This window comes from Macrobrachium rosenbergii, chromosome 17 (genome assembly GCF_040412425.1).
Source record: "Macrobrachium rosenbergii isolate ZJJX-2024 chromosome 17, ASM4041242v1, whole genome shotgun sequence".
Taxonomy (NCBI): domain Eukaryota; kingdom Metazoa; phylum Arthropoda; class Malacostraca; order Decapoda; family Palaemonidae; genus Macrobrachium; species Macrobrachium rosenbergii.
In genome coordinates this window covers 15,211,474-15,236,269 of record NC_089757.1, presented here as the reverse complement: position 1 = coordinate 15,236,269, position 24,796 = coordinate 15,211,474, and the positions used below count along the sequence as shown (strand labels likewise).

The 24,796-nt window shown below is 36.5% G+C and overlaps 1 protein-coding gene across 1 annotated transcript in view; it reads left to right on the top strand.

The window, feature by feature from the left end:
- LOC136847560 (glycine, alanine and asparagine-rich protein-like) overlaps window positions 1–9,555 on the top strand; it is a 69,233-nt gene extending 59,678 nt beyond the window's left edge. Inside the window, exon 4 of the mRNA XM_067119284.1 lies at window positions 8,993–9,555. Coding sequence (XP_066975385.1) covers window positions 8,993–9,555 — 563 coding nt within the window. The remainder of the gene's footprint in view (window positions 1–8,992) is intronic.
- The last annotated feature ends 15,241 nt before the right edge of the window (window positions 9,556–24,796 follow it).

Genomic DNA, 24,796 nt, shown 5'->3' with positions numbered 1-24,796 from the left:
TTGCAACTTGATCTAGAATATTAATAGGAACATACCATTACGGTTCCGTGGGCCGTATTTTGGCCATGAGGCATCTGTTCCATGAGCCAGATTTGGCTCTGAATTTCCTGTTCTGTGGTTCAGATTTTGCAAGGACGAATCTTGTATTGTGTGACTAATATTTTAATGAGTAAAGTTAGCTACTCTGAGAATGGTTTTTCCAGAAAGTAGCCGTGCGCCGAGAGCTGATTTATTCAGAAAATTGTTTAGGCTAATAGATTTCAGACCAGTGTTTTAAGATATGAAAAATAGATAAAACTTGAAGTAAAAGATGGTAAAAAATATCAGGCTTGATTAGTACTAGTGCTCTATATAATACTTCCATTAGCTATTTATAGACTGCGCCGATTTCAAATTATGATGCTGATTCGTTTTGCTGGTGGCCACTGGTATGAAACTACAAAATAATAAAGTGTTAAGTAATCGCTGGATGTCAAAAATAATTTAACTTGATATATATATATATATATATATATATATATATATATATATATATATATATGTGTGTGTGTGTGTGTGTGTGTGTGTGTGTATATAGTATATCTATTTATTCACGTCCATAATGATTTGTAAACCGTACAAGTATGTAGTTAACAAGTCACTGACCTCAAAGGAACAGAGGATATCTTACATTTTACTTCATCCTCTGAAATCATATTTTGTGCGATTCTAATCCGGTTTGTTCATTTGTTTTCGTGTTTCCTTCCATTATTAGATTTACTTTTCCTGCTTTTTGTTTTCATTCTCCAATGTGGATATCCTGTAGGGTTGAAATTCAATGTGGATTCTGCGTTTGCTGTTCTTTCCCGTGAGAGTTTATACATTCATCGTGGCTGTAATCTCGAATAAACATGCCCCGCCTGGGCCAAAAAAAAAAAAAAAAATAGAATGAGGAAAAGAGTATCTGAAGAAAAACTTACACAAACGGATGACCCCAGACATGTTGCTCTGCTGGAGGAAGAAATGGATTACCTCTCGACCCGGATCAGTGGAGCAGAAATCACCGACGTTTTGACCTACCCTTCTCCATATGTTGTATGTCATCCCTCGCTGACCCTGTTTCCACTTGAGAGAGAGAGAGAGAGAGAGAGAGAGAGAGAGAGAGAGAGAGAGAGAGAGAGAGAGACGCTTGATTTGGCAAATCCTCTGCTCATATTGACTGAATCGTATTTAGTCATTACTATTTGTTAATGATTAAACCGAACGGGATGCTGGACAACTCTCCTCCCCACTCTCTAATTCCCCTACCCCCTCTTATACAACCCCTCCCCTTAACCCCCATTCACTCACCCAAACCTTGCCACTAAACATCCTCCACCCAGCCCATTCCACATCAATATCCAAAGCAATGATTATGATTAACAGGATGGTTCTTCATGGCCATTTAATTGTTTCTTTCGAAACTATGATAAAAAGCTAATGCACTTTCCTAGTTATATTAATAATAAAGAACCCCCACACAACAGATACAATTCGTCTGGTGTAAGTTATGTGTGTGCGCGCGCATAAAGGGTAATTATCATCGCACCTAGATTGTAAGAGCATTGACACCGAGTTCTTGAAGTTTTATCATTATAACCTATCAGTGGTAACCTATCAGTGGTGTTACGAAATAGTACTCTCTCTCTCTCTCTCTCTCTCTCTCTCTCTCTCTCTCTCTCTCTCTCTCTCTCTCTCTCTCTCTTTCATGGTCCTTTCTAAGTTTTCATGACCCTTATCTGAATTACCTTCTCATGAACAAATGAGACCTTATTAAACTGATACGCTTGTTTTATATACAAAAATATTCATTAAATAAATAGCTCCGTTTTCTCATTTGTGTATTCCTTCGATTTTTTTTCTAACTTGTGATTGTTTTATGATTTCAGACTTGTAATTGCATTAACTAAGAATGGTTTATTACTGTCTTATTACTCTTAGAGATCAAGAGCGTGCGCTGGTAAATGACCAGTTAAATCTAACAGAAGCAACGACAATAAAAACTAGTAAAAAATGCGCCGAAGTTTCTTCGGCGCGATCGAATTTTCTGTACAGCCGCTACAGCGTATAATCAAGGCCTCCGAAAATAGATCTATCTTTCGGTGGTCTCGGTATAATGCTGTATGAGCTGCGATCCACGAAACTTTAACTACGGCCAGGTGGAGGCCTGTCGTATATCGTTGCCAGAAGCACGATCATGGCTAACTTTAACCTTAAATAAAATAAAAACTACTAAAACTGGAGGGCTGCAATTTGGTATGTTTTATGATTAGGTGTGGATGATCACCATACCAATTTGCAGCCCTCTAGCCGGCACAGTAGTTTTCTTTTCAGAAAACTAAAACAACAGGTTATAGAACTGATATTTGCGGGATGCTCTTGCAGTGTGTTTTTGCAAAAAGGAGATTTTAGAAGTTGTTTTTGAAAAAATGGCTATTTGAAGGTTGTTTTCGTAAAGAGCATCGTCTGTTTGCAATTTACTTTTGCAGAAACAGAGGTTATTTAGGTATGTACTTGCATTAAGTTCTTGCAGAAGCTATTGTAGGTTGCTTTTGGAAAAAAACAAAATCTGTAATTGCAGGCAGCTGACCTTGAAAAAAAAAAAACAGGTTTAGAATTAGCTGTCGAAAGAACAAGTTGTTTTTAGGTTTCTCTTGCAAAGAATAAGGAATGTTTACAGAAGTCTCTTGCAAGAACAGCGGCTATTTCTTGTGTGCTCTTGCAAAAACAGTGGCTGTTGGCAGCGTTCTCTTGCACTTTTTGAGCTTTGCTCTGGGCGAAGAGCCGTGGCAAGAGTAAATATGCAATAGCCCCGCCGACTTCCCGCCTGAAGCCCACGCGTTACGGACGTTCGGTTATCATAGGATTAATATTCATTCGGCTCCTTTGATCTGCTCTGTAAGGGATACATTTACAGAGGGACTCGTCATTTGTATTCAAACGAGGATGGTATCCTCTGGGCGAGACTTCTCTCCGAGGCTGAAAAGGATGGAATGGATTCGCTTAAGGTTTTCTCCCCCTTTTTTGTAACTTACTCATTCCTTCATCTCCTTTATTATGTTCTTTCTTCTCTCCTTTCCTTTCATATTATCTCTTTTATCCCGTCAGATTGTTGCTGTCTTTTTCCTCTCATAATTTTTACTTTACACACTCGTCATGATGTTTTACATGTTTTTCTTTTTCTATATCTCCTTTCTGTTATCCTTTCAGTGTTTTCCTTTTTCATCGTATTGATGTTTCCATTTTTTTATCATCGTTTTGGACCTGAATTCTTTGTTTAGTATTTCCATATTTTCATCCCTTAAACCTTCATTTTGTTTAATGTATAAGTTGCCCCATCTTCAGTGTTCATTTTTTTAACGTTTCCTTATCTTAAGTTTTTCCTATCTTATCATTTCCTCCGCTCTCAGTATTATTATTATTATTATTATTATTATTATTATTATTATTATTATTATTATTATTATTATTATTATTATGCGACGCTAACTATATCTTCTCTTCCTTCCTTTTAAACCAGCTTGTTTTTCCTCATTTGAAAAACAAATTTCCTTTTTCACTTTCAGTTTTTCTTTCGAGCTTTCCCCCTCACTTTTTTTCTTCCTGCTTCGTCTTTGTGAGATTCGAATTTGAGATGGATTTTTCTTGAAGCCTCAGTGAACTCTCCATTATGATGTCCTGATTTAAAAGAACTTTTCATTGGAATGGGAAGAAAAGGAATGGGTTTGTTTTGATGAGAAAGAGAAGGGAGAGAATATTGAAAATGGAGTAAAAAAAAAAAGTTTTTTTTTGGAAACGTAATAATGAACGAAGGAACGAAACAGCCGTGATAAAAGGCTTGTTGTTGAAAATAGTATATTTGATAATGCGTCCTTTATTGATTATATTATAGTAAGTTTGTTGTTTAATCAAACAGTCTAAGTCCTACACATCCATATGCGGCCGTTCTCGCGCGCACGCGTGAGGCAGAGAGAGAGAGAGAGAGAGAGAGAGAGAGAGAGAGAGAGACAGAGAGAGAGAGAATAACTTACAAATGGTTTCAGCTAGGCGGGTGAGGGTTATCTCCTCGGGACCCTTCGATTTTCACTTAAATAATGCCATGCATTTGACAGGAGTTCTTATCACTTACTCTCTCTCTCTCTCTCTCTCTCTCTCTCTCTCTCTCTCTCTCTCTCCATAACCACCTTAGCTGTGACTCACAGTAGTCGACTCACCAAAAGGAAAATAATTTACTGTTTGGAACAACAAAGGCCTACTGGGTTTTTAAGAAGACGTGCTCTATACCATCTCTCTCTTCGCCGTGTGCTGGAATCGAATGCGTGTTCTGCTCGGCTGCGACCCGCGTTGCGGGTTTGCAGGGAGGGGGCCAGGTCATGAAAAGGTTATTTTGGTGTACTACAAGGAAATAAAAAAACCAGGCTAGAAGGGCTTATAATCAAAACTGATAAAGAAACGGAAAGTAACAAACTTCTGGAACTGGAAGACTTTGGAAAGCTTTAAAAAATCTTGGTAGGGGATTCAATGGACCGGAAAATAAATTTGCTATCAGTGGATCTGAGTGGAATGTAAAGGGTCCTTGAGAGAAGGCTCGACAAAGTCAGTGGAGAAAACAACCATAGATTGTGAATGGGATATTGGTGAATGGGATATTGGAGGAACTTGAGTTTTCTGTCTCTGTAAGGAAGTTGACAAAATATCAACTCTATTTCTGGAAAGTTTCCATTTTTATTGTTTCTCTTTCCTTTCTCTTTATGACCTGTTCGGGCCATGTCTATTCATTTGCCCATTTTTCGTAAAAAATATCACTCTTAAATATTAGCAATAACCTTCAGATTCGTTTTTTTTTCGTATATAAACCTGTTCTAGTGTTACCATTCATTTTTATTTGTTTTTATAATAATATGAGAAGCTTTACAATGATACAATCAGTTATGAAAATAAAAATTTTTTGAAAAGATACGGCGTACTGCCAAACTTTCAAGGAATGAGGTGGTATGACTATTACCATCTTGTGAGTACGTAGGTGCTGATGAATAAAAGAATAAACCAGTAAAATAACAACAAAGATGTGATAAACTTTCCCGAAAGAAGAAAGACAAGTTTTGTTAGTCTTTTGACGTGCGACTGCAACCTTGAGCGGAGATACTGGAATAAAAATAGTCCTCATAGAATAAAGAAAAAAAAAAAAAAAAGGGGAATTAAACAAATACTTTTAAAAGCAGAATAAGAACTTGAGCATGAAAGGAAAACTTGCAAGAAAAAAAGGAACTTTTACAGGAGATTAGTTTAAGAATTCAAACACCTAGAGTTACATTTTCCACCTCGTCTTGGAAAGGCCAACAAAGTTTTCGGGCTTTTCCTTCCAGCAGTCACTTTTCCCTTCGAGAGAGAACGAGGAAACTTGATTGAAGTCTCAAGAATATGAAACATGGCGCCATTCAGATGTCTGTAGTGTGCTGAAATTGTTATTTTAGGCATTTAATATCCGGAGGTAAAAAAAAGTAATAAATCCATTACCTTTCAAAGCACCTCCAGGCATTCGTTTTGTTTTTGGCAAGACGAACATTATGTGTGATGCCAATAATTGTGGCAAGCGTAGGAAATCAGGGTAGCACGCAATCTAGAATTTATGTTTTGGGGGTGCAGAAATCTCCTTACCCTTCAAAAACTGAATTACTAGCCTGGATGTTACCTGCTTGTAAAAGCACTGAGAGAGGACCTTGTTAAGAAAAAATGTTTTCGTGTGGAAATTCTCAGCTTAGTCGTGCCCTCGGCCGTAGGATAATTCACCAACGGACTTTTGCAACTGATTCGTTCTGATTTATTGTAGGTTATATGTGGCATTATTGGTCGAACGGACGGACGTTTCCGGACGGACATTTGAATTTATTTTCGGTTATGTGACATTAGTCTAACAGACGGACATTTAATTGAAAGAACATTTCATCGTCAAATATTTGGCCCAGGGACCTTTATCCGAATTGATATACTTAAAGATTTTTAGAATATCCCCTGTTCGTTCAAACGTCCATCGGCCAAGTATCCGTCGGCAAAATGTCCGCCTTCCAAAAGTCGCAGAACCGTTATCTAGACGATGACAGACGCTGGAACATCCTAAGGCTACGTTAACTAGAAGGATGATATTGGCCCAATATATCTTAGGGCACACGTCATGTGTTTGGGACTTCAGAAAAACGCATGAAATAATTTATTTTCTCTTTTCTTTTCCATTTCTTTTGGATTTTAGCTTCATTTCTTTATTTTGTGTTTCATTATAGAAGTGCAGATTTCTTAGATAGCCGAAAAGGGGTATTGACAGCATTTTTCTTGATTGATTGATCTATAAGATTAAGCTGGCGTTACAACAAAAAAGTTCATCAAGAAACGAGGTTGATTGCCTTGTATATAGCTGTCGTTTGATAACGTGGTAATTATGCTATTACTATAGACAAGTAATTATTGAACATTCAATTACATTCGTTAATTGAATGCCATTGTGGAAAGAAGCTTTTCATTGTTTCTACAGGCGTTTTCAGGACTTACGCTTATGCCTTATGTTCATCTATAGAATCACTATCGATATATTCCTTAGAATACCTAGTCAAATGCCATTTAAATTCATTTGAATATTTGTATTGCAGTCTGAGAATAATTCTCGAGTTTATTCCTCCTCTAATAACTACATCCTTCGTGATAAGAGAACAGCGTAGTGAACTCTTAGTTTATTCCCTTTCAGTTAGCCTACTCCTGTGACTATAATGGCGATATTGGTTTTGAGAAATGAGCTGAAGCACAACAGTGACCAAAAAGCAGCAAGAAGGTCAAGCATTCGTAGTTGAATTTTGGAATTCCTTAAATGTATTCAGGCTGAGGAAGCTAACTCTCATCCCATCATGCAATAATGCAGGGGCGTTCCGTCCGTTATGGGTCAATTAATGCAGAAATTAGCTTCCAGGGTGCATTCAACCACATGGAAGTTCTGGTCTGGAAGAATGGAAGTACAGGGCACTCGAAATCCGTGAATGGAATTCGAAAGCATTATTGCAGAGATGGGAATTACTTGATTGGATTACGAGCCTTATTTCGGCTTATTGCCTCATGTGCCGAACCGCTCCAACATTACTGCAAGACTCGTCAACGTTCCATGATTTTATAAAGCAGGGCCTTGATCCCCACGGCCCTCTCTCTCTCTCTCTCTCTCTCTCTCTCTCTCTCTCTCTCTCTCTCTCTCTCTCTCTCTCTCTGTTGGGATAGAAACTGAATAATAAAAAGAGTTCTAGTGGCTTTTATATTGCAAGGCCATTTCGTGATGTCCAGTCAGTTATATCCAGAATTTTCGTTATTCCTTCGAACAAAATTCAAAATATCTTCTTGAAAATTTAAGATTATAGCTACAAAACAAGTTCACATCGACTCTCTAGAATATGATTTTTTCCAAAGTTTTGCCAGGTTGAGTCAGAGTGCTTTTATTTAATCATTATAAAACAGCGGCAAAAAACAAACTTTAATTTAATCATGTAAAACAGTGAGCCAGACAATTTTAATTTAATCGCTACAACTCAGTCCCCGGTATTTTGTTTACCTAGCACAAATAAGTTTTTCATTTATTCATTACAAATTTATTTCTAGCGTTTCGTTTTCGTTTCATCGTCATAAAATTACTCCCTTATTAAAATCATTTCCAGAATTTGTCAGATCACTTAATTTATGTGACTACGAAGCAAAGTTTTATTATCTTAATAACTCACTCGAACAGAATTTAGATTGCAATTATAACAACTGAATTCTATTCCCGAAATTGGACGTAGATATTGGAAAAGTTTAGGTCTGTTTCTGATTGATATGACCGAAGCTTTTATGTGTCATCTAATTGTGTTCTAATTTTCATTTTACCATAAATTTGACATTGTCGCTCCTTCAATAGGGTCTTTGTTTGAAGAAAGATACTTTATACTGTTTTAAAGAGGACTGTTTTGACTGTAAGGTAATGGCTGCCCTTCAGAAATTTACCTTAATGCTTTAACATTCCGCCTGTACTTCGTTTTGAGAGAGAGAGAGAGAGAGAGAGAGAGAGAGAGAGAGAGAGAGAGAGAGAGAGAGAGAGAGAGATACTGGGATGGGGGGACTCCCACCTCTTTTTTTTTCAGACTGCCAGATAGGCAGATTCTAAACTCATATGTTCAGGAAAAGAGTACAGAAAAGAAAATTTATCAGTGAATACTCCATTCCATTTAGATTATATAGTCTTGAGCCTTCTCTATCTATGTTGAGTTAAATTTTAGATTATCTGAGAGCATACCGAGAAAGAAGGTAATAAAAGAGACTCGAGAAGGTCAAATCCGACCCGAGGGACATTACCTACCGTCTCGGCTCCCTTCAGAGTACCTATCGTCTCGTAGCTCTTTTTTTTTCTCAGACTGCCAGTCTCGTAGCTCGCAGATTCTCTAAACTCTTATGTTCAGGAAAAAACTGTTGTACAGAAAGAAAATTTATCAGGGCTTCAAGAGATTTCACTCTCATTCCATTTAGATTATATAGCTCGGGTGTTGGTAGCCTTCTCTATCTATCGTTGAGTTAAATTTTATATTATCTGGTATACCTATCGTCTCGTAGCCGGGCTTCAAGTAAAAATGAAGGCAATAAAGAGACTCGAGAAGGTCAAGTCCCGACCGTCTCGAGGGGCATTACCTACCGTCTCGTAGCTCGGGCTTCAAGTACCTATCGTCTCGTCTCGTATCGCTCGGGCTTCTCGTACCTACCGTCCGTCTCGTAGCTCGGGCTTCAAGTAGCCCTCTCGTAGCTCGCTTCAAATACCTATCGTCTCGTAGCTCCGGGCTTCAGCCTATCTTCTCGCTTCAAATACCTATCGTCTCGTCTCGTAGCTCGGGCTTCAAAAGCACCTATCGTCCGTAGCTCGGGCTTCAAAGTACCTATCGTCTCGTAGCTCGGGCTTCAAGTACCTATCGTCTCGTAGCTCGTCTCGTAGCTCGGGCTTCAAGTACCTATCGTCTCGTAGCTCGGGCTTCAAGTACCTATCGTCTCGTAGCTCGGGCTTCACCTAGCCTATCGTCTCGTAGGTCGGGCTTCAAGTACCTATCGTCTCGCAACTCGAGCTTCAAGTACTATCGTCCTACCTATCGTCTCGTAGCTCGGGCTTCAAGCACCTATCGTCTCGTAGCTCGGGCTTCAAGCACCTATCGTCTCGTAGCTCGGGCTTCAAGTACCTATCGTCTCGTAGCTCGGGCTTCAAGTACCTATCGTCTCGTAGCTCGGGCTTCAAGCACCTATCGTCTCGTAGCTCGGGCTTCAAGTACCTATCGTCTCGTAGCTCGGGCTTCAAGCACCTATCGTCTCGTAGCTCGGGCTTCAGTCTCGTCTCGTAGCTCGGGCTTCAAGTACCTATCGTCTCGTAGCTCTTCAAGCCTATCGTCTCGTAGCTCGGGGGCTTCAGTTACCTTCAGACAAATGTATAAGGAACAGTGGTCTAGGACTTTAAATGACGGCAAGCCTAAAACCCTTGACCCCATTGTCTTGTAGACTGTTGTTGTTACACACGGGAAAAATATGGATAAAGAGATATTTCCATATTTTATAAAGGAATTCTGAGATTTTCTGCTGGACATAACACGGAATTTTGATCTCTTTTGTACTTAATAAAAAGAAAGTTTTAAAGCATTATTAAATATAACACGAAATTCTGATCTTAGCTGTACTAAATAAAAGTTAATTTTCATTGCTTTATTATATTCTGATATACTTTTTATGTAATGCAAAATTTTAATTATTATAGCTTTATTAAATACAACGAGAAATCCTTTTTATTTCAAATTTTTTCCGTTTTTCAAAACGTAAGATACGTTCTAACATGGCTCCTAAGACTCAAAGACTTGGCGAACGTTATCTTAAGAAATACTTTCATGGATTGATTTTTTTTTTTACACACACGAAGGTCGTCATCTCGGGAGGTTAATGGCTTGAGTTTGTGAGTACTGGAAATCTCTGGTAAATTGCGGCTCTCTCAGTTAAGTTCACAGATTGCTCGGAGGGGGTTGCAACCTTGTTATTAGGTTCTGTCAGTTCTGCGAACAAGGTTCCCGTTGTGTAGAACTGTGGAATCCTTCATTTCTCTTTGGATATTCTGAACTTGTCTTCTAATTACGGAAGAAAAGTAAAGTTTATATGCTGGACATCAAAGTCGTAATTCAACAAATGTTGGCAGAAAGTTAGTTCATGATCTCACTTGAATCATGCACATACTTTCGTGATATCATTCCCTCCCCCTTAAAGACATGTTTTGATGCATTTGCCGACGGCACTGGCATTCTAACGTCCTTATCTTATCATATGCCTAGAGAAAGTAAGAAATGAGGAAGGAACAAAATGGAACTTCAAACTGCGTTGCTATTACGAAGTAATTGTTTCGAAACTAGCAACCTCCGCATCTCACCCAACCAAGTAACACCTGTCAGTCTGGTCTTCGTACCGTTTCGTTCCCTGAACTGCCAAGTTCTTTTTGCTTCAGTTTCCCCTGACTCTTATAGTCTCCCTTCATTCAAGAAGCAGGTCGATTGTATCTTTCTTGGCTAAATCTCTCTCTCTCTCTCTCTCTCTCTCTCTCTCTCTCTATCTATATATATATATATATATATATATATATATATATATATATATATATATACTTACTGTATATATCTCCTCAGACAATTTTATGCTCAAAATATGGTCTGGGATAGATGTGTCTAATATGGACCATAATCTACCAAACTCATTTTGTTGGCTTAAAGGTTGCTCCAGGAGTGAGAGACAGTGCTGGCATATGGCCAGCTTCATGTACAACAGCGGTATTTTGGCATCATCACAAAATAATGACGGGACTTCCTGTCCAGGTCTTTCATTTAGGCTTGGATACCATTAATGGCCCTTCGCTAATTAGCTTCTTGAAATAGCCCACTTTGCTCCTCTTAATGATGATGATGTCATTTTTACCTCTCCTGGGAATTGTGAGATATTTCTCAAGATAGGAAAACTGCTCGAGATGCTCTTAAAGTCTTTTATAACTATTCATATTTTGTTTATGAATAGTGAAATGTACGCTACTTTATTTCATTACTTTCTGGAATTTGGTCGAGAGAATGTGAGGGAATTTTATATTTATTTATATAATTATATATGACAGGTGAACTGTGAAGTACCGACTCAGTATGATATATTTTCTTCTTAATTATGATCTGTTAATGTGAAGGAATTTGGTAATTTCCTTTCAGGTGTTTATTGTAATATATATATATATATATATATATATATATATATATATATATATATATATATATATATATATATATATATATATATATATATATATATATATATATATATATATATATATATATATATATATATATATATATATATATATATATATATATATATATATATATATATATATATATATATATATATATATATATATATATATATATATATATATATATATATATATATAGTATATATATATATATATATATATATATATATATATATATATATATATATATATATATATATATGCAAAAACACACACATATATATACGTATATATATGTATATATATTGACCTAAAATGCATAAATTCCCACCCCTTCACAGCAGTATTCGCGTTATGTACAGTAGGTGATGTATTCAAAAACATGAATACATATTTTACGTAATAATTATACATCCCCTTACTAGAAACTTTGCGTTTTAGTATAACTAAAATGTAACTGTCACGTTGCTTAACTTCAAAACTTTCTAAAACCATCTTTAAAAAAATTAAACTCTTCGGTAATTGTAAAAGTATTGGGAAGTATGAGGAAACGAAAAAAAAAAAAAGAAAAACTATTCGGTGTCTTTACAGAGTTTCGCCGTATACAGAATTTGAAGATTTTCCTCTTTGTTGCTAAAAGAATTTTCAGCTAATTAAGAAAGTTTAAACCGTCGCTGTGAAGTTCAAGTTTCTCTGATCAACTCAGTTTTGAGAGTATATCTTTGTGTGTCTGTGTATGTGTATATGTGTGAATGTGTGAACTCGGTCTTGAAAGTTTATGCATTCATACTCCAGGCAGTAGCTGAACTTGTAACATTCCTTAACAACCTGTTACAAATAGCATTGGCCCACAATAAGGCTGGGAAATAGATAAATTTATTCATTGTACTCTTCATAAGGACTTCTTGTGGTTTATCTATAAATGGATTCCATAGTACACTTATAATTGTTATATGCAAAGCTTTCTAGTAAGGGAATGCAATTAAATATTTAATATTAATTTCATTCAGGATTTACTGAGGAAACCAGAAATCAAGGAAATGATCGACTCGACGATTTATTCTCTTATACCAGGCTTTAGAACTTTCTTTTGTCTTCATTTTCCCTATCGTACAACCTTTCTTGGAATCTAGAATTTGAATATAGACTTTGGGCCATAGGCCAAGCGCTGGGACCTATGAGCCATTCAGCGCTGACGGGAAATTACAGTAAGAAGGTTTGAAAGGTGTAACAAGGGGAAAACCTCGTAGTTGCACTATGAAACAATGGTTAGAGGGGCAGAAAATCAGATGGAATAAAGATAATATGAAAGGAGGCTTAGTAATAAGAATAAAGGTTACTCAGCAAGGAACCTTAGGTAATGCCTACAGTGCACCACGTGAGATGCACTCTTGGCACTACCCCCCTACAGGCTTTAATCTTTCTTCTTTCTCTTTCTCTATCTCAATTCGGAAGGTTTCTTCTCTCTCTTTCTCTCTCTCTTTCTCTCTCTCTCTCCTCTCTCTCTCTCTCTCTCTCTCTCTCTCTCTCTCTCACACACACACACACACACACACACACACACACACACACACACACACACAATTGTTCCTATTGTCCCGTGTCTTCTGTGCCATTCACGATCTTTCCTCGGAACGATTGCAAAGTTTGAATAATTCATAACCGCAAGAGTATGAAAACACCTCATTTATGAACTTTTCTTTCGCACAGGTTATTTTTGACCTTCGATACTCGCACGAAGGAGAAAAAGTGCCTTGCTTGTCTGCCGGTTTAGTGGAATAGTGTCGTGACATGCCACCCAGATGTCGCGGGTTCGCGTCTCCCAGGGCGATGAAAAATCGCTGGCTCTGTATCATGATCAGTTACCGCTGCAGTGTGGGGTCTGCGGTGGGAGGTTGAAACCAACATTCTTCGGAAGCTTGAATTTCAAGTCAATGATCCCTGTGTGCTTGTTTCATGTGAATAGGTTTCATCTACTGAAATATTAATAATAATAATTCAAATTTCTATTATTTGTTTTTGTTTGTTTTTAACGCGCATGTGCTATAGTTTTGTTTTTGTTTTGTGGTTTTTATATGTTTATATGGACCATATTCTTGTATGTATGAGAGCTGTTAATCAGCTCAGTGGTCTGGTTAAACTAAGATATACTTTTTTCTGTATTATGCTGCCTACTGTGTCATTTATTGTGTGGATCTGTTGAAGGCATCCTTCCCTCTTTTTGTGGGCAAACTGTTTTCGACTCATTTCTTTTATGTAAATGTAACCCTGGCCCTCCCAAAAATAAATATGTTTATAAAGTACATGCACCTGAACAAGAGGAACAATAAAAAATTATCTTGTTTTTGTGAAAGAGATGAAGATAGGAATCATCAGATTAAGGTATGTGTCATATACAAAAGGACTTTTCATAATCATACGATTACGAATAAGCCAAATAACTAATTATATTTCAAATAATTTAGAACATCCTGAAATATATTATATATATATATATATATATATATATATATATATATATATATATATATATATATATATGTATATGTGTGTGTGTGTGTTTATGTGAATATATATATATATATATATATATATATATATATATATATATATATATATATATATATATATATGTATATATATATATATATATATATATATATATATATATATATATACATACATATATATCTATATATGTGTATGTGAATATTATAGATGTAGATGTACAGTATATATATATATATATATATATATATATATATATGTATATATATATATATATATATATATATATATATATTTGTGTGTGTGTGTGTGTTTTGTGTATATAATTTAAGAGACAGGGATGGCGACAGTAAATTTGCAAAACGTAAACTTTTCCCTGTCAACATTTCAAGACCAAGTGCACACATCAGAGAATATTGAAAGGCCGCTGCAAAGATATTGGATGACTTGAGAGAGAGAGAGAGAGAGAGAGAGAGAGAGAGAGAGAGAGAGAGAGAACTTTTGAAGGACAGTTTAAAGTACGATGTTCAGAGACACCGCCAGTTGTCATTACTATGTATCGTGAAACTTAACGGTGCCATCTATAGTTGTATGTGTTCCCACTATGGCTTCTGTTGAGGCAGGTCGTGGGCTGCGGTTATAATTCGTATTTGTTTGTTGTCTGGCTCTCCTTCCAGTAATATTTCACTAACTACTCTTAGTAGTATTTATAGTAATTTTTTCAACAGATGAACTTCGGACGAGCATAAGCACTTACACACACGCGTATATGCACAGGCGCATATACATACATACATATATATATATATATATATATATATATATATATATATATATATATATATATATATATATTTTATATGTTTATATATAATATAATATATATATATATATATATATATATATATATATATATATATATATGTATATATATATATAATATAATATACATACATATATTTATGTGTATGTATATTATAATATATATAATACACACACACATTATATATATGTATACACCTACACATACATAGAGATTTCAATGCATGACAAACACCCTCAAAGTACCCGTTTACTGAATTTCAAATTCTTTGATTTCAAACCATGAACATAAATCTAAAAAAAAAAAAATCTTTTGAAGGTAATGCCAGAATACAGCAGCAATCTTCTTGAAGGTTATTATTCAAATGAGGGCCCTCTTCGAGAGCACCGCTTAAGTGAAGTTTCTGAATAACTAATATTTGCTCACTGACTGCTTGAGTGATTCGAAACTTGGCTGTCCTTAATTGATCGCTGCCTTAAGAATGAGAGAGAGAGAGAGAGAAGTGTGGATTTGGGTTAGTATTTGATTGCTCAGAGAGAGAAAGCATTAACCGAATAAGTACAAGGCCTCCCGTACTATCATCGACGACAAAAAATGGCGCTCATTCGACAGACAGAGAGAGAGAGAGAGAGAGAGAGAGAGAGAGAGAGAGAGAGAGAGAGAGAGAGAGGTCTTGTGTTAGTAATTGATTATTCAGAGAGAGAGAGAAAGAGATAGAAAGGTCTTGTGTTAGTAATTGATTACTCAGAGAGAGAGAGAAGAAAGAGATAGAAAGGTCTTGTCTTAGTAGTTGATTACTCAGAGAGAGAGAGAGAGAGAGAGAGAGAGAGAGAGAGAGAGAGAGAGAGAGAGAGCATGAACTGAGGAGGTGAAAGACCTCCGGTATTACCACCGACGACAAAAAAATGGCATTTATTTGAGAGAGAGAGAGAGAGAGAGAGAGAGAGAGAGAGAGAGAGAGGAGAGTGAGAGAAATAGAGAGAGGACTGCGGATGTTAGGTTAATTACTCTGTATAACTTGTGGACTTTGATGTAAGGTGAACCGTTAACAAGACCGGACGCATATACATTACAATTAACTTTACTAAGAGTTACCTTGACCTCCCAGAATAGTTCTCATATTTCAAACAGTTAGGAAGCCCTGTTGCTCGTCGTAATAAGCAGAGGGGCTAAAATGGTTGGCATAAATTCATTTGTGTAGTTTACTAGGAGTTGTTAGGGAAGATGAACTGCAGGATATTACGCGAACGTTCGTTGATAAGATAGATTGGCGTATTTAAGTAACAGGCGTTTGTTTTAACAAAAGAAGAGGAGCAGTATTTGTGGTAATTTGCGTTTGGTGTTTCTCTGTACTTTGTTCATGAAATTAATTTACCTTACCGTAACATGCGGTACACATACTCCCATCACCTAAGCAGTGCTCTGTTGAGTGGTTACCGAATTCTCTCTCTCTCTCTCTCTCTCTCTCTCTCTCTCTCTCTCTCTCTCTCTCTCTCTCTCTCTCTCTCTCTCTCTCTATTCCTTAGTTCCTCAAGTATGAGTCTTGAATCTTTTGTACATTCCCTGGACATTAATTTCCACTGAAGCAGCTTTTAATTCAGCTGACTCTTTTTTTTTAGGATAAGCGCTCAGATCATATATACTATATAATAATATAAATCTTTAACCAATTAACTCTTCAGAACCGTCCTTAGCGACCCACATCTCCCTTGAGTTTGTTAATCAGACCATTTGAAAACTTTCAGTAAAGATTTTTTTTTTTAACTCCAGAAGGCTTTGCTTTTGAGGAAGTGCTTGATACCAAGGAGTTATCAGCCAATACTTTTAAAAGTTTTTAATTAGGAAGTTTTAAGCGAACTTTTTCATGCCTTATTTTCTTTCGTGAGATGGTGCTGTCGACTCTGACACGGTTGAAGTTATGGGAAGTTTGAGCTCTCTCTCTCTCTCTCTCTCTCTCTCTCTCTCTCTCTCTCTCTCTCTCTCTCTCTCTCTCTCTTAATTTTGTAGTGTTATCCTTTCGCATTTGCTTTGGACAGACCTACACGAACAGACTGAAACGAAATCCTTTTCTCGCTCAGTAGGTGACCAAAATGGCACATGAGAACTCAAACCTTTGTAGTACATTATTCGTTTGTTCTGTTGGCTTCTTCGGCCACATTGCGACTCACTGCCGCTTACATATGGGTCCTAGTGTTTGTTCCAAGATTCTAAATATTAACTTTTAGGAGGAGGCTACTTGTCACCACAGCCTTCCTCCCCCCTCCCCAACCAGATGGTTACAGGATGTTACATTAAGAATGGTGTTTATGCATTTTCTTCATGCCTCACTTGTATTTTTATACATGTACACACACACACACATATATATATATATATATATATATATATATATATATATATATATATGTACATTATTTATTAATGTATATATATAAATATATATATGTGTATATATATATATATATATATATATATATATATATATATATATATATATATATATATATATTATATATATATATATTCCTGTTGAAGAGCGCTCTTAAAATTGTCGGATTACGTAACATGTAAATAAAGAAATCCCTTACATTAGGACTTGGGTCGGAAGGAACCTAATGAATTTTCTAATGAAATTTCTGCGAAGGGGATTTTCCTTTCTTAGTGGCTAATTACAAGAATGTTTTATTGCGTAGTCAAAGAGTTTAATTAAAAGTCTCAACCGTGATATCTCAAGTCATTCGTCACGACTTTAATTTTTTTAGGGCAGATTGAAAACGCAAGATTCGTTTGGGCTACAAGTATTTTTTTATCTTTTTCCTTGTGTATAATTAATTATACAATGACGTGATGATGCAAAGGAAAGTCTTGGTCATGTAATTCTTCATTTCCCTCTTTTGTGTGTTTATCCTCAAATACATACATACACACACACACACACATACACACACACACACACACACACATATATATATATATATATATATATATATATATATATATATATATATATAAATTATAATTATTTATTTATTTATTTGTATAGATAGATAGATAGATCGTCGGATATTTGTATTATATATATACACATGATATATATGATATGTGGGTATTATTTTATCATATGTATATATATATATATATATATATATATATATATATATATATATATATATATATATATATATATATATATATATATATATATATATAAATGGATGCCTTAGCCCAGTGACAGGACATTTTGCTCGTACTTGCAAACTCTATCGATGGTTCCATCCTAGCCTACTGCCACCCAGTCGACCTCACTGTGAATAAGTATCAGCCTCAAGTGGGGTTCAAGAAAAAAAATAAGGAAGGTGGTGTGTTTCATCTCTAAAAACGTTGCTTATATTCGGAAGGCTCTGCCCTTTCAACGCCATTCCCTCCATGAGGGAAAAAGACCTTTGATATAAAGGAAAACTAATACGTTTTTATCCGCAACATCCGGCCTGATGTTCTTCGAAGTTTATCGTCTTGAACCTCTGCTTCGTCCGGGTGTAGTTGTACATTTTTCTCTCCTGTAACTGGTTTCGTTTCGTACTCCATTTGCCCCAACGTTTTTTGAACGCTCGCTTACTTTTTTTTTTTTTTTTTTTAAAGCAGGGTACAACCGGACTGGCATACTACCTCTCTTTTCTAGCCCAGTGTGCTTCTTTGTGTCACACGGCGCAACTGTTGCTCCCCATAGAGATTCGTCTTTTCCATCTACCATTGGATATCAGGTGCCATTTGGCTTTTTACCCTTATATTTAATCGTTCAATGGTTCCTTACGTCGCATCAGTATTTGACCTTCAGCAAGAATGTTTAAGAGGGACGTGGACAGTCAAAATATAACTTACAGTTTTGACACAGGATGATAAGATTGCGGCAGGGTAAACCTTCAGCATATTAATGTAGTTGCCTGATGAACATTTCTTATGCAAGGGCTATCACTTGGATCATCTTATGTCCACTGTACATTCCAGATCATCTGTCCTTTTGCCTGGTCAATGAGGAAGATAGTATTTCCTGGCTCATAAGTTCCTAACTGTGATTACAAGTTTCCCCTCTAAAATGTTAAATTCTATTACATACAAGGATCGTCTAATACCCATTACTCTGTCATTCTCAGCCTCTCGTGCTGGCTTTCCTTTTGGAACGTCTGTGAAATTCATTTCCTCTTGATCGTCTTTCCAAAATCCTCTTCTCAGGCTTCACTCATCTCGATCCTTTCGCAAAGGTATCCTTCCATAATCTCCTTTCTCGTTTCCACTTGAAACTTGAGACGTTTGCTCAGAATCATGCCAGATCATGGTGCATAGCTTTCAAAAGGTATGTTTGATGATGATAATGAGAGAGAGAGAGAGAGAGAGAGAGAGAGAGAGAGAGAGAGAGAGAGAGAGAGAGAGAGAGAGAGAGAGAGAGAGAGATTCATTAAACACTACCTCTGTGTGAGATCTGATGTGACTCTCACGTGATATGTAGACTGTACCGCACCATATTTTAAAATACCCTTTAATTGTTGTATATCAGAAGATTTAGTGAAGACTACTTAACTTTTCCATCCGACAATGTTCTAATGAACAAGAAAGCTATAAAAATGTCCTGTTTTTAAGCTACTCTCAGAAAGAGACGTCCATTATTTTTCTTCTGCTGGCTAAATCTCTTATGAACAGACCTATCTGTGTGTTTTATTTTTCCGCCGTAGAAAATGGCGAAAGATAACCTCGAACAATCTCTCATTATCAGGAATTCACTGTCAATTGTGACTCGCTGCTTGTTGCTCTGTGAGGAAGAGCCAGTGCTGGCATAAGACAAGCTTAATCTAAACACCAAATATGACTCTTAATATGATCTTCTTCGTTTAGTATTCGCACACTGGCTCCTTTTACAAGGTTGCTTCCTGAGTTTCTGGCTATCACAGGGCTTCGTGATCCAGCACGTGCCATTAGCTCTCACAGTTGGGCTCTCTCTCACGTGTGTCTTGTGCTTACTTCGACTGTTTAAGCTTGTTCTCTCACTATGTACGGGATGTCTTCAAGTCGTCATAAGAATTTTGATAAATGCCGTAAAATCATGAGCTAAGTATATTTGGTAATGAGAATATGGCCATCTGTACATATCCAAAAAAAAAAAAAAAAAAAAAAAAAAGGTTGCGGTACATAGTGATTGTAAGAAAATACAAATCAGTGGCTATCTTTGCTGGTTAGATTTTGATTAAAAAAATCATTTTGTGAGGATCCCCCCACCCGCCTCCACCGTCTCGCCCTCCCCTTCATGCCCCTCTACCCCCGCATTCCCCTTAAGCGTACACAGACATGTTCGCGATTGGCTAGGTTCGATGATTTGGCAAATAAATCCAGCTAATGAACCCTTGCTTAAGATAATCGGTGATCTCCAAAGTAGGAACAAGGTTGATATGGAATTTAGTCGTGGATCAAAAAATTTACGTTTAAAGTTGAATTCTTGGAGTCTGGATCCCCAACCCCAACCCCCCCCTTTCTAACTCTCTTACGTATAGAATTGGTTTTACACTCAGAAGGGCGTTTTCTCTCTCTCACCTTTCTCTCATCCTATGATTACTTGCATGGTTTCGTTTCATACTGGCAGATCTCTCTCTCTCTCTCTCTCTCTCTCTCTCTCTCTCTCTCAGGAAGTATTTGGGGTTTTATTTTTCGATGTTTGTCATTGTCACAACCATTTACCGAAATCAGTCAATCAGTTCATCTGGTCAGTATGAAATCGCAAAGAGCAGCTGGAGAACGACTGATCTCTATTGTATAATTACCATTTAAATTGTATTATTTATTGATTTGTTCTTGCAAGTGTCTTTCTCAAGGTAGCTTTAATTTGTGTTCCTGTTAGTTGGTATATTTCTCCATCGTTGTTTTCCAATATTTTTTTATATATTCATTCGACGCTCTCCCAACAGTGGCTGTTTTTCAGTGAACATTTGTTTTCGTACAGCTGGTAAAACTGATTTTATGTTTATGTATTTTTTAGTGAGGTTGAATTTTATGCATATCTAATCATCGTTTTCCTTATGATTATTTAATATTTTAAAAATGTATATGTTCTTAGCCTTTAGTGTGGGCTTTAAAAACCCACGTACATCAATTTTTTTATTTAAATATACGTTTCTGTTTCACCCTGCTTGAAATAGGATAGCTATTATGGCAGCATGTTCAGCTCTGCTCTACTCTGTTTTACGCAGTAAACATTTTTTGTTATGTAGTACAGAACTGTATTCACTTTATTGATGTTGTCAATGCACACAGAAAGATTCTTTCATCATAGTATTTTCAGTCAACCATTGATGAAAACTCAATTAATTTTTCATATTTTTTGAAGATCATTAATTTGCGAGGCAAGTTCACACAGAATTAAATGTTCGTGCATGGAATAATCAAAACAAAAATCCTAATTAAAAATTTAATTCAGCTGTTCAGTCGTTTTCAGAATAGTTCATCATTTATCTCTTGTACCTCTCCAGTTACTTGTTTTTTTACTGTTTATAAATTTCTGTTCATTATTTATCAATGGTTTTAGACAAAAGTCTTTATCATCCCTTTCTTTAAACATTCCCATGTTTTGGTCAAGGCTTCTTCTCTCCCATTGTTTTGGCTGGTGGTTTATCCTTTACTGATTATTGATTCCGCCCATAAGTCATCCATATTCCATCAACTGTTGTAGGTGTATCCTCTAATCTGTAGACATTTTAGGGGAAGGGAAGGGCACTGAAGCTAGCGGTATGTATCGAGATTGGCTGCTCAGGCTACTGAAAACCCACCATTGGTTACAATATTATTAGCTACGGATATTTTGCGTCAACTCCGAGTAAACAGAATAATTATTTTCTATATCTGTTTCAACCAGTTCTTCTTATACTGTACGTTCTTGGCGTAATTTGTTAAAAGATTCACCCTTTTTTTATACTCTTGCATGGGCTTTTTATTGTGGGGTCCGTTTGTCTCTGTGCATCGTCACTTCTCTTCCTTCTTGTCCTTTGGCCAGTTCCCTCAGAAACTTATAATTATGTAGACCATAATTTTGTATATATATGAGTTTGTATATACACAAAATCGATTCATCGTAGATGTATCCATTTTGATGAGATCTATCATAATTACTGCTTCCTAATTGTGTACAATATGTATGTAACATATGTAGGCTATATGAGTATGTATGTGTACGTATATATGAATTATTTACGTATATTTTTTGAAATGATTATATATTTTTAAAGTTCTTACTGTATTCCTTGTTCAGGGGTCCAATCTGGGGTCGAGCTCGTGAACAGGGGGCCTTACTAATACACCTTGAGATTCTGACTGCAAGTGCTAGGTCAGGTAGGAGCCTTAATAGAAAAAAACAGTTGGGCTGAGGGCCGTACTTCAAGAAGGGACTGTTGCAGACAAACACTTGGGTTTACATTAAATGGAATATATTTACAATTAAACACGTCAATCAGAAGACTGGGGAATGATAGGTAGATGCAACAGGGGCTGCCACGTGGTTAGTTATGCTATCACTGTTCAAAAATTGAATAGTCTATGATTAATCCTCTTGAAAGGGATACTGAAGAATTGATTACAGTGGCCTTTTCACTGCAAGAAGCACAAGAAAAGTCGATGTTTCCACAGCCGATGTACCGTCTGCAATTTGATAATGCCAGCGGTTACACAAGGATAATTACAACGATCTCGGGTGAATCGAGGGTTGCACAGAGGGCGCCAAGATAACTCAATTCTGGTACGATATTCTTGCATTAAAATTCACATTGAGCTAAGTGAGTCAGGTCTTTGTGATAACTCGCACTTCAGAAAAGAAAATGAGAGTGCAGTGAAAGATTAAAGAAACGTGGCTGTTGAAAAAAAAACCTCTAGTCAGGACAGTACTTTATAACTGAGCGATGGAGGGGCCTCGTCGAATTTCACCAGTTCTGGAGGGATGAGTTTAATGGGAAAATGCACAGGCAATGCGACTTGTGGTCGAATGGTGACCACGTGGAGGGGTCAGCTCAATAAGGAGCATGCAAGGGGTAGTGTGTCTGTCTGCTACTGGGGTGTTTCTGAAAGCGACGACTGCTGTTTCTCGCCTTATATGACCCCAGGGGCTTATTTTCCTGCTCCTCCCAGAGGTCACTGGGATCTCAAGATGGCGGTTCAGTCACCTCGTTTTCTATGTTGGGATCTTCCCCAAATCCTAGTGACTTCTGGCAACCCATGTTCGCCAGTTTTTTATGGGGAACTCAAACTTTCTGGTGGATTTTCAGCAGGCTTCGTCTCATTCACCTTGTATCTGAAAAGAGGTATTTCAAGCAGTCACCAGGTCTTTAGAAAAGATAAACAGATGCACCAAAAAGGGGAGCATGGTGAGAAATTTACATAGGGGCTGAGTTTCTCATGCCCTTTCTCAGTTAGGTATCAGTACGAAATTACGTTATTTTGGGTTGCAAGGCAGTTTGGAGGTTTGGGTTTGCTTGGGAAGTGGTTTCCCACTTAACAATATATATAAATATATATATATATATATATATATATATATATATATATATATATATATATATATATATATATATATATATATATATATACATATATATATATATATATATATATATATATATATATATATATATATATATATATGTATGTATATATTGTTATGATCAGCCTTTTTAAAGGAGACCATCAGGTTCGTGAAAAAGATCAAAATAATTATAGACTGAGGCTAGGAGGCCCGACAGAAACTAGCACCAGCTCAGGAGGAGAGAGCAAAGCAAACAAAACTGTACCTTAACCTAATCTATCACCCTATGTTATATACATATTTGTACAGTGAGTCACAGCAGTCCAAATAAATCATCATTATATAATAAATCATTAGCGGCAAAATGCTATTTACGACAAATCATTAAATAAAGAATCATTTCACCAAAACAGAGTCAGCTTCGGTATTACTCAATATCACCAGTTACAAAAATAATCAAAATTACTAAAATACCAAAAAGTAGTGGCAAAACACTTAAACCATTACTTAAAAAAATAGGACAGTCTCAAAATTTAAATAATACTTGAAATAATAACAGTTAAGCATAAGCAGTATTCAAAACAATACGTAATACACACCTTGAAGTCGTGAAAGACTCACAAGACATATTGAAAGTCAACTGAACTGTTAAACATTAACATGACATATTGGCAATAAACTGGAGATTTAAGACTTTAGACCAAGTCACGATAACAGATGAACAAGTGTGTCATCCCCGCAGTACCCCACTACCACCGAGGTAACCCTCACTCAACATTGCCTAATACCAGCAATCAAAAATGATGATCACACACATCACCAATACAGCTCTCAACTGTCGTTGAGAGTTTGAGACATTGCTCGGCACCATGTTGCTCTTCCCACCACCCAAACATGTCATATGACGAACACCGCGCCACACAATCAGGCCATACTTCCGACCATGCTGTACTCAAGTTAGTAAGTATACCTTAGTTTTACCAGACCACTGAGCTGATTAACCCATGTTGTATTCCATAAAAGGAACGTTGTCCTCCAGCAGACGAAAACCATGCTGCTTCAGCAATATTGATTATCACATGACGTTAAATCCATCTCCCCGACCGTGCCGTACACTTGACCATGTCGTACTCCACAAAAGGACATATTTCTTCAGCAGAACACTCCTGACCATGTAGTATACTCGAGCATGTTGTACTCCAACAGGTAGAGAATACCTGCGCGGCTGACTCCACTGCTTACAACTCCTGACTGCCCATGACTTCCGATGTCGATGTGGCGAAAACCCCCAACCTGGAGGCACAACTGGAAGTAAAGAAACTATCACATCCCATAGTTCACAAAAGAAACAGCTGCCTTTTACTGACAATATATATGTGTATACTGTACATATACATATATATATATATATATATATATATATATATATATATATATATATATATATATATATATATATGTGTGTGTGTGTGTGTGTGTGTGTGTGTGTGTGTGTGTGTGTTTTTTTAGGTAATTTTAAATAATTACATTGTTTTTAAAGGAAAGATATGATGTGCTTGTGTTTTTACATGTAAAAGGAACCTTATGGCCA